At 45.4% G+C, this 13,208-nt stretch overlaps 1 protein-coding gene across 1 annotated transcript in view; it reads left to right on the forward strand.

Annotated features, from left to right (window-relative positions):
* FRMPD1 (FERM and PDZ domain containing 1) overlaps positions 1-13,208 on the forward strand; it is a 64,502-nt gene that overhangs the window by 33,655 nt on the left and 17,639 nt on the right. Inside the window, exons 6-8 of the mRNA XM_038769889.1 lie at positions 2,181-2,276; positions 7,710-7,835; positions 8,901-9,020. Coding sequence (XP_038625817.1) covers positions 2,181-2,276; positions 7,710-7,835; positions 8,901-9,020 — 342 coding nt within the window. The remainder of the gene's footprint in view (positions 1-2,180; positions 2,277-7,709; positions 7,836-8,900; positions 9,021-13,208) is intronic.

Here is a 13,208-nt window from a genome sequence, read left to right on the forward strand (position 1 = left end):
GAGAGAGGAGCCGGAATTTGAACCCATGACCTCTGACTCCCAAGCCCGTGCTTGTTCCACTGAGCCACGCTGCTTCTCTGAGTATTGTGGGTTGGGGTATCAAGGTGCTTAAGGGCTGTACAGCCAAGTTTATAGTTGGCACCGAGGGGCGGGCAGATAGGGGAGAAGAAGGGCTTAGTTTGGAAGGCCTCTTGGAGGAGATGGGATTGTAGGAGAGTTTTGAAGGCGGAGAGGGGGGTCAAGGAAGAGGGAGTTCCAGGCCCAAGGGAGAACTTGGGCAAGGGGGTCAGGATTGGGATAGATGAGATCGATGTACAGAGAGTAGTTTGGTGTCGGAAGAGTGGCGTGTGGTGGGATAGGTTGTAGTACGAAATGAGCGAGAGAAGGTAGAAAGGAGGGGACTGATTGTGTGTCTTAAAGCTGATGATGAGGAGTTTCTAGTTAATGCAGAGGTGGATGGGCGACCATTGGAGGTTATTGACGAGTGGAGAGGTATGGATTGAATGGTTTTTCAGAAAAATGATCTGGTCAGCAGAGTGAAGTATGGACTGCAGTGGGGAGAAATAGGATGCAGAGAATTCAGAGAGGAAGCTGATGCAATAATCAAGGTGGGAAATGATGAACGCGCGGATCAGCGTTGTAGCACTTTGGATGGAGGGCAAAGGGTGGATTCTAGAGATGTCGTGAGGTAGAACTGGCAGGATTTTTTGTGACAGACCGAATGTATGGGTTGAATGAGAGAGATGATTTGAGGATAATATTAATATTACAGGCTTGGGAAACAGGGAGGATAGTGGTGGTGTCTACAGTAATCGGAAAGTCATGGGGAGGACAGGTTTTGAGTGGGAAGATTAGAAGCCCGGAACTGCCTGGAGGTTTGAGACAAAGGAAAAGGTCCTGAGGGCCTGTTGCGGTCTAGATTTTTCCAGTACGTGTATCCTAGAGATATTATGATGATGATACAGTCTTTCGTCACCAATGACAGATGAGCCTCAGTCGAGTCTCGAAGACTTGCGGACCGAGAACCCGGGCGAAGGGATTGATTGTCGCGCTACCAAAATATGAAATTGATTGTTCGTGCCACACACGCTGCCTCGTCTCTGCCCGTCTCAGTCCTACCACGGCAGTGCGGGCACCAAGCAAGTAGTAGGGTGGGGACTGCCACATGCCGTGGTGCGTATCTGAGAATTTAATAGACAAAACCCACCCTTTACAGCCAAAGTAACCCAGCCCAGTGACGATGCTTTTCTAAGGAGCCACAGACCGGCAGGTGGTAGACCACCTCGGTAGCCCCTTGGTCTCCCCCCGGGAGGGCCAGCTCTTGCCAGGATTCCTGCTGAGCCCGTCCACCCCAGGTGGTTCTCTAGAAGTTGAAACCTTCCCCTACTGATGTCCCAGCTCCTCCAGTCTGGCTTCTGGCTGTTTCACCGGGGAGGTCTGGGTGTGACTCTGGCGGGGGAAGACATTTTATTATATAATAAATAGGCTAGTAACTCCAAGGGGTTTGATCTTCCCTCCAATAGCAATGCTAAACCCCTTAAATTCTTAAACCCACAATACTAGTAGAATACTAACGGTGGAAGGAATTGAGAAATTACGTGGGCAGGGTTACAAGTACATTGTTTTGTCATCACTCGTGTTTTCAGTATGCCTTTTGGCTAGAGTGCTGTTGAGGGAACTAGGGAACATTCAGTGCCGGAATAAACATCTTGTTTGCATGCGTGCGGTATCGAAATGGGTGAGTTCGACAGAGTGAATTTTCCTTAATGCGGGTTTTGCAAGAATGCCAACTCTGTGTTCCAGGTGAACTGGGTGTAAAATAAAATGCAGTTGTGATGATAGACTTTAATAACTCATTCTGCTCTGTGATTCTATTTTATTCATTAACTTCACAAGTGTCATAAAATGAAGTGTGTTTTTCTCATCAATCAATAGTATTTATTGAGCATCTATTGTGTGCAAAGCATCATACTAAGTGCTTGGGAGAGAATATGTCATATTCACTGACTTAGAAATACCAAAGCACTGTTAACAAACATTTTAATAATTGATGAGAACTTGGCATTGAAACAATAATACGTGTTCCTCTGATGGAAAATGTTCACAACGCTTGATTACTTGAAGAGTAGGGAACTGTTTAATCTGACTATTGGATTCTAAATGATGTTTTAATTTTTCAGGGTAATTCTCTTCTGTGTATGCCCAATGTTCTCAAGGTGTACTTGGAAAATGGACAGACCAAAGCTTTCAAATTTGAGAAAAACACTTCTGTGAAGGTATTTTGATTTGATTTTTTAATCTTTTCTCTCCAAAGAGTTTGCCAGCATGAGAAGAATCAACAACTGGGGAAATCATTCTATACTGCATTCGTATCATGAAAATAAAATGCTAGTTTAAAACAAAATCACATAAATACTAGCATAGCCTTGGATTTACGGACCTGTAGGCAAAGAAACAAGAAGGTTGTAGATTTAAAGGATATAGGAGTCCATTACTCTCAATTCATATTGAATCGTATTTCAATCATATTTATTGAGCACTTACTGTGTGCAGAGCACTGTACTAAGCGCATATCCTGGTCAGCTCAGAAGTGACAATAAATAATGGCATTTGTTAAGCACTTACAATGTGCCAAGCACTGTTCTAAGCACAGGGGGTAGATACAGGTTAATTGGTCAGAGACTGGCCCTGTCCCATATGGGACTCACAGTCTTAAGTAGGAGGGGAACAGGTATTTAATCTCCATATTACAGCTGAGGAAACTGAGGCCCAGCCAAGCTACGTGACTTGTCCAAAGTCACAAAGCAGGAAAGTGGAAAAGCCAGAATTAGAACCCGGATTATCTGATACCCAGGCCTGTCCTCTTTGCACTAGTCCACACTGCTTCCCCTTTGCCTTTATGTGACTTAGGTGAAAATCAATGGTTGATATTACGGGATTTCAGGGCAACTGGTGCCAACTGATACCCTTATTGGGAGTCATAACAGAGGGTGAAGGCCGAATAGGGGTGTAGAGATTTCTTTCTCTCTACTCTTTCCTAGACTGTGAGCCCACTGTTGGGTAGGGACTGTCTGTATATGTTGCCAGCTTGTACTTCCCAAGCGCTTAGTACAGTGCTCTGCACACAGTAAGCGCTCAATAAATATGATTGATTGATTGATTGAGTATGGATACTGAGCAAGATTGGAAATCAGGAGGCCTCAGTACTGTGGGAAACCACCATCTGCCTTTGTAATCAGGTTTTCAGTCTGTGATACTGGCGGTTTACCTACTCACCTTCCTGGTATAGTGATTGAGACACTGAGAGTGCTTAAAATCTTCACAGGACAATCAATAAATGAACCAGTCGTATTTATTGTACTGAGCGTTTGGGAAAGTGCAGTATCGCAAAGTTGGTAGGCATGTTCCCTGCCACAGTGAGCTTACAGTCTAAAAATGAGCTTACAGGCTAGAGATAGAGTCTTCTGACTCCCAGGAGAATAATAGTAATAATGGTATTTGTTAAGCACTTACTATGTGCCAGGCGCTGTATTAAGCGCTGGGTTGGATACAAGCAAATCGAGTTGGACACAGTCCCTGTCCCACGAGGGGCTTACAGTCTCAATCCCCATTTTACAGATGAGGTAACTGAGGCACAGAGAAGTGAAGTGACTTGCCCAAGGTCACACAGCAGACAAGATAGCATCCCCCCAAACAGAAGCCTGAAATCATAAAAGCTTTTAAGACATTGATCAGAGAAATAACCTGAAGCAAAAAGCATGTTATAGTCTAGGTCAATATGACTGAACTTCAATAATTTCATGTATTGCTAGTTGGACTCTTAGTGGCTTCTGTGGCGTATTTGTTGAGTCCCTATTGGGTGCACCCTCAGTAGACACCATGGATTGTACTAAGTCTGGGGAAAGTAAAACCAAAGCATGGGACATGTTTCCTGCCCACACGGAGCGTACATTCTAATGGGAGAGACAGACGTAACTACTGATAGGGTGATCAGAATAAATAAATGGACTGTAAAATTATACATACATAGAAAAGTGCCGGGGGATGATTTTAAATATGTAAGCACTAGTGTTGGCTGATGGGTTGGCTGCTAGGGAAGTAGCAAGGCGTAGTGGAAAGAGACCAGAAGTGGGAGTCAGAGGACCTGGGTTCTAATTCCAGCTCCGCCACTGGCCTGTTGTGTGACCTTGAGCAAGTCACTTCACTTTCCTGTGCCTCAGTTACCTCATCCGTAAAATGAGGTAACTTCCCCCGCCTCTAGACTGTAAGCTCTTTGAGGGCAGGGAATGTGTCTGTTTATTGTTGTATTATACTCTCCCAAGCGCTTAGGACAATGCCCCGCACCAAGTAAGCACTCAATAAATACGATTGAATGAATGAGTGAATGAAATGGGGATTAAGACTGTGTCCAACCTGATAATCCTTTTTCTACCCCCAGTGCTTAGAAGGGTGCTTGACGCATAGTAAGTGCTTAACAAATACAGTAATTGTTATTATTGATGTGACTTGGGGTATTGGGAATTAATCAAGGAAGACTTGTTGGAGGAGGTGGGGTTTTATGAAGGTTTTGCAGATGGGGAGACCTGTGGTCTGCTGGAAGAAGCAACATGTGTAGTGGCTAGAGCCCTGGCCTGGGAATCAAACGGTCATGGTTTCTAATCCCGGCCCCGCCACTTGTCTGCTGTGTGACCTGGTGCAAGTCGCTTCACTTCTCTGTGCCTCAGTTACCGCATCGGTAAAATGGGCATTGAGATTGCGAGCCCCACATGGGACAGGGACTGTATCCAACCCGATTTGCTTGTAAAATGATTGCGGTACTTGTTAAGCGCTTACTGTGTGCCAAGCACTTTTCTAAGCACTGGGGTAGATACCAGGTAATCAGATTGTCCCACATGGGGCTCACAGTCTTAATCAATCAATCAATCAGTCAATCGTATTTATTGAGTGCTTACTGTGTGCAGAGCACTGTACTAATCAATCAATCAATCAATCGTATTTATTGAGTGCTTACTATGTGCAGAGCACTGTACTAAGCGCTTGGGAAGTACAAATTGGCAACATATAGAGACAGTCCCTACCCAGCAGTGGGCTCACAGTCTAATAGGGAGAGAGAGAAAACAAAACCAAACATACTAACAAAATAAAATAAATAGAATAGATATGTACAAGTAAAATAAATAAATAAATAGAATAATAAATATGTACAAACATATATACATATATACAGGTGCTGTGGGGAAGGGAAGGAGGTAAGATGGGGGGATGGAGAGGGGAACGAGGAGGGAGAGGAAGGAAGGGGCTCAGTCTAGGAAGGCCTCCTGGAGAAGGTGAGCTCTAGAATCTTATTCTTAGAGCTCTTAATCCCCATTTTGAGGTAACTGAGGCTCAGAGAAGTGACTTGACCAAGGTCACACGGCAGACGGGTGGCGGAGCCGGAATTAGAACGCACGTCCTATGACTCCCAAGCCCATGTTCTTGCTACTAGGCCATGCCCCAGAGTTCAGTATGGTGTCTGGAACATAGTAAGTGCTTAACAAAAGCCATCATTCATTCAATCGTATTTATTGAGTGCTTACTGTGTGCAGAGCACTGTACTAAGTGCTTGGGAAATACAAGTTGGCATTATTATTAGGCAGGGAAAGGAGTTGGTTCTGCATTGGCCAAAAATAAAATTATATTTTCACATCACTTTTTAAGTCGATTCAAAGCAATTGTAGTCATACAAAAATTGTACACTTTTCCTAAACTTATTTTAGTCCGTTTTTCGGCTTATTTTAGCCTTTGCTATTTTATTTTATGTTTTATTTTGGGCCATGGCAGCCAAGGGCAAGCAGACTTCCTCTTCACTCTTACTTCATAGCGACTGTGGGGCTCTGAACAGGTCCAGGGTCACAACAGACACCAGGTAACATCCAGGGTAGGGGAACCACATCATCATCATCATCATCATCATCATCATCATCATCATAATAATAATAATAACAATGGTATTTGTTAAGCGCTTACTAAGTGCCAAGCACTGCTGTAAGCCCTGGGGTAGATACAAGGTAATCAGGTTGTCCCCCGTGGGGCGCACAGTCTTAATCCCCATTTTACAGATGAGGTAACTGAGGCCCAGAGAAGTTAAGTGACTTGCCCAAAGTCACACAGCTAACAAGTGGCAGAGCTGGAATTAGAACCCACGACCTCTGACTCCCAAGCCCGTGCTCTTTCCACTAAGCCACGCTGCTTCTCCACAAGTGACAGCCGCATCTTGTCACTCGCACAATGACGATCCTTCGATCATCATCATCTGCGGGTGGTGGGAGGAGGTGAAACAGTAACCTGACTGCCCAAGTTCGGACAGTCCGTTAAGGGGTTGGGGGTCTTTCCAAGGAAGATAGCAGGTTTTTTCAAGGTCACCCCACCATCCACCCTCCATCACCCCCATACCGCTCCAACCCCCGTGACCTTTTCAACGACCAGGAGGTGGGACTACTGTTTTATTTTCTTCCACTGCCCGTGCATGACATTTCTAGAGTTGTTCTGAGAGTCTTAATCACTTATTTATCCATCTGGGTCCAGGATGCATGAAGGTAGAACGTGGATAGAAAGGAAATAGTGCCAAATGAACTAACTAGGGACACTTCTTGTACTCTCCTCAACCAAGAAGGAACAGGTTGGAAGAGATAAGGAAAAATTCTATCATTATTATTACTAATGTTTATTAAGCACTTCCGATATGCGAAGTACTGTAGCTAATGGTTTTGTTCTCCGTCTCCCCCTTCTAAACTGTGAGCCCACTGTTGGGTAGGGACCGTCTCTATATGTTGCCGACTTGTACTTCCCCAGCACTTAGTACAGTGCTCTGCATACAGTAAGCGCTCAATAAATACGATTGAATGAATGAATGAATAATCAATTAACGCCTGTCCCCCGTACCACAATCTAAAGGGAAGGAATGCAATAAAAAACCACAGTTAGAGCAAATTTAAAATTCACAATCCGGAATATCCACATTAAACTCTGTAATAAAACGGTCTTTGGAGGGGACAGTACTTCCATCCCTCACTGCTCAAGATAAACGGGCCTGAGTGAAAAAATTGCCGCCTTCCCAGTATCCTAAAAGATGTTCAGACCTGGCTCAAGGGTGTTTTGTGGGAGAAGGGACCGTGGACCTGTGGAGACTCCGACCACGAGACTCCCCGTTTCTCTTCAGACACCACACTGTCTTCCCCCTCCAGTAATAACTGTGGTATTTGTTAACTGCTTACTAGGTGACCAGCGCTGTACTGAGCACTGGGGCATTTACAAGATAAGCAGGTCAGGCACAGTCAGTCTAAGTGGTAAGGGGAACAGGCAATCCCCATTTTACAGATGAGGAAATTGAGGCATAGAAAAGTTAAGTGACATGCCCAAGGTCACACAGCAGGCAAGTGGCAGAGCTGGGAGTAGAACCCAGGTCCTCAGACTCACAGGACTGTGCTCTTTCCAAAGGAGCTGAAATGAAAATAGCACTCATTAGCTCCGTATAAAGTTCCTAGGCTAGGAGACCCACTCACTAATGTCGGGTAGAAGAATCTTTCAACCAAAGTGAGTACTTTAAAAAAAAACAAAAACACTCACAAAGTACTGTTAATCACATAAAATATCAAGGGCCCGTTGGCCACTGAGTTGATTCTCCTACCGTTTTTCAGTGTTTCCATTGTTTTGTTTTCTTTCACTACTAGGACATCATCCTCACTTTAAAAGAGAAGCTTTCTATCCACAGCATTGAGTACTTTGCCCTTGCCTTGGAAGAGCAGTATAATATCTCCAAGTTGCACCTTCTCCATGAAGATGAACTGATCGAGCAGGTAAATCAGGGCTCAGCACCGGACAAATGAAATGAGGCTACGTCTCGCTGAATTTGCTGGGGAGTAAATTTTAAAAGCCGTGGAAAACTTAACTTTGATTCTAGTCTTTGTGATGCGGTAGCTTTTAGCACAGCGCATAGCTGCTTATCAATTAATCAGTGGTAGTCATTGAATGAATAATAATAATACTTGTTAAGCACTTACTGTGTGCCAAGCACTGTTCTAAGCACTGGGGTAGATACAAGTTAATAAAGTCGGACACAATCCCTGTCCTGCATGGGGCTCACAGTCTTAATCCCCATTTTACAGATGAGGAAACTGCGGCACAGAGAGGTTAAATGACTTGCCCAAGGTCACACAACAGACAAGAGAAGCAGCGTGGCTTAGTGGAAAGAACAACAGGCTTGGGAGTCAGAGGACGTGGGTTCTAATCCCGGCTCTCCCCTTTCAGCTGTGTGGCTTTGGGCAAGTCATTTAACTTCTCTGGGCCTCAGTTACCTCATCCGTGAAATGGTGATTAAGACTGTGAGCCCCACGTGGGACAGCCTGATGACCTTGTATCTCCCCCAGCACTTAGAACAGTGCTTGGCACATAGGAAGTGCTTAACAAATACCGTCATCATTATTATTATTATTATTATTGTTATTAAGCGGCAGAGCTGGGTTTAGGACTCAGATCCTCTTACTCTCAGGCCCCGATCTTTCCACTGGTCTGTGCTCCTTCCCACTATGCAAAGTGCTGTACTAAGCACCTGGAAATATACATCAGAGTTAGTACACCCAATCTGTTTGCCCCAGAGGTGGCATGATGCCACCAACTTTTGTGTAATGGGCAACTGTACCTGGTTTGGGAATTCAACCCAAATTTGATTTCTCCCCGTGTTCCCTGAATTCTCCCTATACTCCCTGACTTCTCCCTATACTTCTGCCACTCCTGAAAACTGGTCCAACTCCAGTCCAGCCCCTGAGGTTCAAGTCCATTGCTTTAGCTTTTAAAATTCCTTTAAAGTTTTTTTTCTTTAAGCAAAGGAAGCTGCTTAATGGTGTTTTTCTTGACTGTTTTAGGTGGTTCAAAAGAAAGAGTCCTATGACTATCGTTGCCTCTTCAGAGTGTGTTTTGTCCCCAAGGATCCATTGGATCTCCTGCAAGAAGATCCTGTTGCCTTTGAGTACCTTTATCTGCAGGTGAATAGTAAATTCCAGATATTTTCCCAATATTTCATGTGCATAGTTCATTTGATCCCTAAGATACTCCTGTGAGTTAGAGCAATGTCGTGATCCTGTTTATATGTGAGAAACATTGGAGCCCAGTTAAATTTGTCACTCTCTCTCTCTCTCTCACACACACACACATACATACACACATATCTATGTAGCTATCCTTGGTTCTCTAAGAGGTTGCTACAGTTCGTTAGTATTCATGTGGCACAGTCTTACGGTGAATCAGGTTTGAGATTGGCGAAGCGAGCAATCCTGAAGGCACCATTTCTGGTCCTACTCCCATTTGGGATAAGCAGTGTATCCCTAAAAAAGGATGCTCAGGGATTCAGGGTGTCGTGGAGTGTTACCGTTGCCCCATCAGCCCGAGCCCCCCTTTCCATAGCACTTTTGGGGGTAAAGGAATGGCATATCCTGCTGTCAGTGAGACCTGAGCTTGAATTGTCCTTTTAGGAGCAGTGATAGGAGCTGTGAAATTGGTGAGGTGGTTTTCAACAATTTGCTCCAAGGGATATCACAGCCATCTCACTTCCATGCAATAAGGGCGGGCCTTAGGTCGTTACCACTTGGATTCAGTCAAGGACAAGGACACTAAAAACTCGGTCAGTTGTGATAAAGGAGGTACAGCTGATTGTCTTCTATCTATCCCAGCTCTTAGTGCAGGGCCTAGCACGTTGTAAACACTTAACAAATACCGCAATTATTATGATGAAGCAAACACACCCAAGCGAAACATTTTCTCCTTTTTAATCGCTATTCATTTAATGACCTTTGCCAACCGAGGAATCCACAAGAGATGAACTGATGGGTGTCGGGGATGGGGGACAGGGGAGATGGTGTGATTTAACATTGATGATTAGACCCTGTTTGTGTTAATCACTACCTCCATGGGTGGGCTAACTGAGGCTAAAACCAGAGCTTTTTAAAGGCACTCTTTTTTTAATGGTGTTTGTTAAGCACGTACTATGTTTCAAGCACTGTTCTAAGTGCTGGAGTAGATACAAGCTAATCAGGTCCGACCCAGTCCCTGTTCTATATAATAATAATAGTTATTATAAAATTTTATTATTATTTTTTATTATTTATTATTAAGTTTTGCTTATTATTGCAATTGTTATTAAGTATTGTTAAACGCTTACTATGTGCCAAGCACTGGTATAAAATACAAGGTAATCAGGTTGTCCCATGTGGGCTTCACAGTTTTAATCCCCACTTTACAGACGAGGTAACTGAGGCCCAAAGAAGTGAAGTGGCTTGCCCCAGGTCACGCAACAGACAGGTGGCGGAGGCAGAATTAGAACCCACGTCCTCTGACTCCCAAGCCCGTGCTCTTTCCACTAAGCCAGGCTGCTTCTCGGGGGCTCTCAGTTTAAGTATTCAATCCCCATTTTACGGTTGAGGAAATGGAGGCACAGAGAAGTTGAAGCGACTTGCCCAAGGACACACAGCAGGCATGTAGCAGAGCCGGGATTAGAACCCTGGTCCTCTAACTTCCAGACCGAGGCTCTTTCCATTAGGCCACACTGCTTCCCTGAAATGCCGGGAACTGCTGAGGACATGCAGGCTCCTCTCTCTCGCTGCCTATTCCCGCAATTTAAAGGGCAGCATTGGCAGTTTTGAGAAAAAGGCTAGCTTCACAGTGGCCGAAGCTGCGACCAAGGTCGAGGTGATGCAGTCCCGGGGAATCAATCGAGACCCCTGTATTTAACCCGGCCCTGGCTCTCCCGCCGCACGGGCCCCCGTGTGATCAGCAGCAGGCGATGTGAGAGATGGTTGATTCGAATTGGGCCGTGGCTGCTTTTTACACCGTTGTCGAGCGTGGCACTCACATCTGCTCTGGGAAACCCTGACGTCTTTGCGTGTTTATTCTCAAATACGAGCGTGTGCATTTAGCGTCTTATCAGAGAACCGTTTAGTAGGGGTGGGTTGTGAGGGCCTGGGAATTCAGCAGGCAGACACGGATGGTGGAAGATTTGCAGGCTAACTGGAAAGGGAAAGGGAAAAGATTGGCCAAGGAGCATTTTGAAGAAATGGAAATTTCAGGGCCCTTTGTGTGTTTAAGCTTCAGCTCTGTAATATCGCTTTCACATTTTAGCTCCACTTCAGGGCCCAAGGGAAATAATGCCCCATTACAGGAATAAGGTATGTGGTTGCTATTTCCTCACCCCCCAGGACCGAGGCTGGGACTCTTCAACCAGCCCCCATCCTTCCAATTCCCCAGAATCCCAGACTTGCTTGTGGTTTGCCAAAAGCAGGCTGATTTCAAGGCCTCCCCGTGAGTGAGAGGCGAAAAGGCTCAGCTCTGTCCTCCCCATTTGCACTTCTGCTCCTCCCCAAGCCCCCTGTTTAGAACAGCTAAGGAGGCTGGACCCTGCCCCACACGGGGCTCCCAGTCTTAATTCCCATTTTACAGATGAGGTAACTGCGGCACAGAGAAATTCGGTCACTGGCCCGGGGTCACACAGCAGACAACTGGTGGAGTCGGGATTAGAACCCAGGTCCTTCTGGCTCCCGGGCCCGTGCTCTATCCAGTAGGCCGTACTGCTTCCCTACTGCTTGACTCCCAGGGGCAGGAAGAGTCAGTAAACCGTGTAGACCTAACAAACACGGCTCCTTTGCCAGTGAGCAAGGAAGTCGATCTTTTCTTACACAGCCCTAGGAGACAAGAGATATCCTGAGCCACCAATGGAAGGGCAGAGGGAAAACTGCCTCTAACTTGAATCCATCAAATTAAGGCAAGAGCCCAGGGCCTCCCGCTGGTATCCTTCTGACATTTGCCTGCAGTTAATGCAACAATTCCAATAATTAGGTAGAAACCAATGAACTGTATTAAATCACTGGGGAGAAGAAGTGCCTAGAGATGGGCCCGATTTCATTGGTAAAATCCACTAGAACCAAATTCATTATGGTGGCAGAAGTCAAACAATTTAAATTCAAGGGCTACAGTTATGTCTAATTCGTCCTCTACATCTGCAGAATAGGGCCCATATATAAGTGTTTGTTTTGTTTGTACAAGTCAGTTAGGTCAGGCGCAGCCCCTGTCCCGCATGGGGCACAGTCTGAAGTTGGAGGGAGAACAGTTATGGAATCCCCATTTTTTAGGTGAGGAAACTGAGGTACAGAGAAGTTAAAGTGACTAGCCCAAGGTCACACGGCAAGCAGTTGGCAGAACGGTTGGCAGAGCCGGGATTAGAACCCAGGTTCTCTGACTCGCAGGCGCGTGCTCTTTCCACGAGGCCACGCTGCTTCTCGGCCATTTTTAGGTTCAAACGGCAGAGTAAATGAAGGCACCGTTTTCCATTCCATGGATGAAATTATTTGCTGTAAATCTGTCACTTAGTCAACAAGTATTTCATGAACAACTGAACCTGCATAGCACTGTACCTGGATTAATATCCTTAATATTCTACATTCTTTTTTATTCACTGTTCAAAGTCCAGTGCTCTGCACACAGTAAGCGCTCAATAAATACGATTGAATGAATGAATCATGCCAGAAGGCGTTAACAGTAATTTCCATAGTCTTTTTCATTCATTCATTCAATTGTATTTATTGAGCGCTTACTGTGTGCAGAGCACTGTACTAAGCACTTGGAAAGTACAATTAGGCAACAGATAGAGATGATCTCCATCAATCAATCGTATTTATTGAGCGCTTACTGTGTGCAGAGCAATGTACTAAGCGCTTGGGAAGTACAAGTTGGCAACATATAGAGACAGTCCCTACCGAACAGTGGGCTCACCCAACAACGGGCTCACAGTCTAGAAGGGGGGAGGCAGACAACAAAACAAAACAAGTAGACAGGCATCTATAGCATCAAATATATACATAGAATTATAGATATATGCACATCATTAATAAAATAAATAGAATAATAAATATGTACAAATATACACAAGTGCTGTGGGGAGGGGAAGGGGGTAGAGCAGAGGGAGGGATTCGGGGCGATCGGGAGGGGAGGAGGAGCAGAGGAAAAGGGGGGCTCAGTCTGGGAAGGCCTCCTGGAGGAAGTGAGCATTCAGTAGGGCTTTGAAGGGGGGAAGAGAGCTAGTTTGGCAGATATGAGGAGGGAGGGCAATCCAGGCCAGAGGTAGGACGTGGGCCGGGGGTCGACGGCGGGACAGGCGAGAACGAGGCCCAGTGAGGTTAGCGGCA

Source organism: Tachyglossus aculeatus, chromosome X4, assembly GCF_015852505.1.
Source record: "Tachyglossus aculeatus isolate mTacAcu1 chromosome X4, mTacAcu1.pri, whole genome shotgun sequence".
Taxonomy (NCBI): Eukaryota; Metazoa; Chordata; class Mammalia; order Monotremata; family Tachyglossidae; genus Tachyglossus; species Tachyglossus aculeatus.